General features: G+C 65.8%; 1 protein-coding gene across 1 annotated transcript in view; it reads right to left on the bottom strand.

Annotated features, from left to right (window-relative positions):
* The window catches only part of WDR60 (WD repeat domain 60), a 16,007-nt gene that overhangs the window by 392 nt on the left and 11,720 nt on the right, over positions 1-3,895 (bottom strand). The window contains exons 3-4 of the mRNA XM_012733880.1: positions 688-1,011; positions 4-339 (exon numbers count right to left, since the gene is read on the bottom strand). Coding sequence (XP_012589334.1) covers positions 4-339; positions 688-1,011 — 660 coding nt within the window. The remainder of the gene's footprint in view (positions 1-3; positions 340-687; positions 1,012-3,895) is intronic.

Here is a 3,895-nt window from a genome sequence, read left to right as displayed (position 1 = left end):
CGCGCGCGGGGGCCGCGGCTCCTCCCTCCGGGCCCTGCGCTCGCGCTCCTTTCCGCGGCTCTGGGCCTTGTCGGCTTCCGCCTCGCGGGGCCTGTCCTTTGGCCTCTCCCGCTCCCTGCCGTCCTTCCTCCTCTCCTTGGGCCTGTCCCTGTCTCTGTCCCCGCGGGGGTGCTCCCGGGAGGGGTGGCCGTCCCACTCCGCAGGCCTGTCGCGGTGCAGGGGCTCTCGCGAGGGGTCCCGGGCCCTGCGCTCCCGGCCGTCGGCCTCCGCCTCCCGGCGCAGCTTCTTCTCCCGGTGCTTCCTCTCCTCCTTGGCGCCGACTGCGGGTGCGGGTGCGCCCTGCAGGGGAGGCAGGGGCCGTGGCTGTGCTCTCCCACAGCGCCCTCCTGTGCCCAAGAATCGGCCCACGCACGGAGGCACCTGGGTGCCAGCCCCCAGTGCCAGCCCCCCCCCCAGCAGGCTAGGCAAAGCCAGAGCACCCATGGGTGAGGACCCAAAGGAAGCTGAGACGCGGCCCCTGCTCCACGGACAGCCAGGCGTGGTGGAACTCCTGGGGATCTCCATCTCACCCCCAAGTCTCTCTGCACACAGATATCCCCCCCACACCCACAGGGGCAGATGGATGTGGACAGGGCTGCAGGGCCAGGCTGAGGAGACGCCCCCCCACACCTGGAAGGCCTCACCCACCGCCAGGTGCCGCCTGAGCTCCTCTGCCTTCCAGGTATCATCTCTGGTCCTTCTCTGCAAGGGAAGCAGAGTCAGCCCTTCGGCCGTGGACAGTGCTGGAGGCTGGCGACCGGCTCCTGCGCTCCTGGGTAGCCCTTGACAGGCCAGCTGGGCTGCTGTGTCTGGAGCAAGGGGGGAGCGTGGCTGCCCACTGCGGCCTGGAGGGGTGGAATGGACCTCCGCTGGCCAGCCAGCACGCGCGCGTGCCCAGAGTCTCCGTCCACCACGATGCAGACGCTCGGGATGCCCACCTGCACTCACCAGGCAGCCGCAGTGGACATCGGCCTGAGCAGCAGCTCACTAAGCAAACGAGCTGCCATTTCACAAAAAAACAAACAAACAAACAAACAAAACTTTTGTCTTGAAAAGTAAAAATATGGTATTTCCCTTTGGTCACATTTAAGGGCACAGAAAGGATATTGCTTTGTCTGAAATATAAAGCAAAGGTTGTGCAAGAAACCCAAAACCCTATTCACAAGTAAACAACCACATTGAAGTTTGGGCCAACAGAAAAAAGCCCCACTAGCTCCGGAGGACACTGACTGGAAACAGAGCGGGCGGGCACAGCCCCACTGCCGCAGGAATCACAGTCCCGTGCGTACGTTAGGTCTGAGGAAGATGGTTCGTGATGATGATTATTTTAAGAAGCTCAAATCCAAACAAGAGTTGGGGTTGTTGAAACTTGCAGATTCTGAACTTTCAAAGTTAACTGCGCTGGACAGTCAGAGACGGACTCAGGGCGGGCTGGCCGCTGAGCAGAGGCGGGGGCGGCTCCGGGGACTGCCCCCCCCACGGAGGCCACAGCAGACGGCCCCTTCCCCAAGAAAACCCAGGAGGGCAAACAGCCTGGCTCAGTCCCGAGGCGCTGAACGGCCGGGGCACACGGCCCTGTGCCTTCGTGGGGCATTAGAGTGGCCACAGCCCGGCCCGGCCTCGGCCCCAAACCCGTGTGGGCCACGGAGTGCGGGGTCTGCTCCGCCGGCCGCTAGGCAGGCAGGCGAGGCGGCAGTGGGCTCCGGACAGGCCCCCCCCAGCCCCCAGGACGCCCCCAGGACCGGCATGCAACCTCTTCCCCGCCAGAGGAAACAGATGCGGCAGAATCTCCCACCTGCAGGGACGGGCGCCCATGGGCCCTGGAGCCACAGCTTTTACAACAGAACTAGCCACGTGATTTACAATCAGGGCCCTAAACAAGCCCTAAAATCCCTTCCTCTGCCTCCGGCATAAGTGCACTAAACTGCTTTAATTCCCAGGGCCGCGGGGCTTCCGGGAGCTCCCCGCACCCCACCCTCGCACCTGGGCCCAGGCCATCTGCACAGCAGGTGCCTCCGCCCCCAGCGCCCAGGCTCCGTCCCCTGTGCTCATTCTCGAGGTGAACTCGGAGGCACGAAGACAAAGACCCGCTCTTGGGGTGACTCTGGGGCGCAGGTGCCTCCGGGAGGCCCGGGTCCCGCGCCCCAGTGTGAGTAAAGCGCTTCCCAGAGGACGAGGTGACGTCCTATCCCCACCAGTGTCCAAGCAGCTCTTGACCTGCCTACGGGGCGTCGCTCACCCCAATCAGGAGGTGACCCCGCTCTCAGAGTCCCATGCTGACCCTGGGCCGGCCTGGGGTGCCATCCGGCACAGGCCCCCTGAGGGCCTCTGAGGCAGAGGCGTAAGAGGCTCCTGTGCAGGCAGCGGGGTCCTGCCCCTGCGCGCGGGCTCAATGTTTCCGCATTTTCACTCCAGGAGCTCCTTGTCCTTTGGCCGTAACAACCCCACGTGGCTCCCATGAGGTGCAGATGCTGGTTGCCTGTGCAGGGGCACAGAGCCCAGCAGTGGCCAGCACAGGCCCGGGGCCAGACGGCTCCCCAGAGGCTGGGGTGCCGGAGACGCCTGCACCACCTCTGCGGGCCACATGGCACTTTCACCCGGAGCGTGAGCGAAAGTGGAGGGAGCAAGTTGCTTTGCTGCTCACAGGTGGCTTGAAAACAGCTGCCACTGCTCATGAAACCTTGCTAAGCCGCTGTCCCTTGGGACTGGCCTCTCCTGGCTGCAGCCCTGGCCAGGACTTGGCCGGCAGGGAGGCGCCTGCCCAGAGGCCAGGTTGCATGCCAGGTCCTCCGACAATCCACGGCAACGTCCAACTGCTTCTTGCTCAACACGTTCCCTAAGTCCACCCTTCCTGTCAGTTCACGGCCACAGCGGCAGCCCACCTGGCCCCAGAGAGCCCACCCCCACCTGTCCACAGCACCATGGGCCCGCCGCAGCCCATCCCCGTGGGTGCACTAGGGTGCTGTCCAGCAGGAAGGCCCCATCACAACCCAGAAGCGAGGTAAGGCACACGGGAAGGTGATGTGAACACACTGCACATTTTCTGGGGAGACCTCACCACCCCCGCACCCCCAAACCCATCACAGACCCCAGAGCATGGAGCCACCTGCCCACAGCCCCGCCGGACCGAGCCGGCGGGACCACGAGGCAGCGGCTGCCTGCAGGCTTGGGTTGGGGGGGACAGACCCTCACGGCACCTGGGCCCTGAGCCCCCGCAGCTAGCCTCGGTCTCGCCGGGCCTGCCAACCTGGGCTGCTGAGCGGGCCCTCGGGCACCAGCTTCCAAGCCCCAGTTCCCGCCCGGCACGGGCGGGCTGGGCTGACTGACTCCGCAGTCCAGTCCGGGGCTGGCAGGGCCGGGCGGCGGTGACGATGTGCTCTCAGCTGTCCTCCAGCTTTCCTGGGCAGGGCTCGCAGTCCCCGCAAACACCTGAGAGGCTGCGCTGTCCCGGTCCCCGCCGAGGCTCAGGGCCCAGGGCCCAGGAGGGGTCTTAGCGCCCCAAGTCCACACAGAGGCCAGAAGCAAACTCTGGCGCTGGCCGCATCCTCGGCCGCTCGCGCGGCCGCGGGCTGCAACGGAAGTCCGCGGAGCAAGCAACGTTGCTGCAAACGCGGAGCGTTTACGTCGCAGGGCTTGCTACTTATAAAGACCTCTCAGGACTTCTCTCCAGGGTACGACTTTAAGGTCCCTGGGCTCCAGCCAGGCAGGGAGAGTCACCGGGACATCTCCAGCAGGGCCACCGCGGGGTCACCCGGCCGCAGCAGGGGCGGGGTCGCACTGCGCAGAGGATCGGACAGCGGGGAGCCGAGGCAGCGTCCGCCCGGCTCGACGCCGCGGTGCGCAGATGCGGCGGGGC

This window comes from Condylura cristata, unplaced genomic scaffold (assembly GCF_000260355.1).
Source record: "Condylura cristata isolate star-nosed mole 26May11 unplaced genomic scaffold, ConCri1.0 scaffold00042, whole genome shotgun sequence".
NCBI lineage: Eukaryota > Metazoa > Chordata > Mammalia > Eulipotyphla > Talpidae > Condylura > Condylura cristata.
Note: the sequence above shows the minus strand (reverse complement) of the source record. Positions and strands in the feature narration are given on the sequence as shown.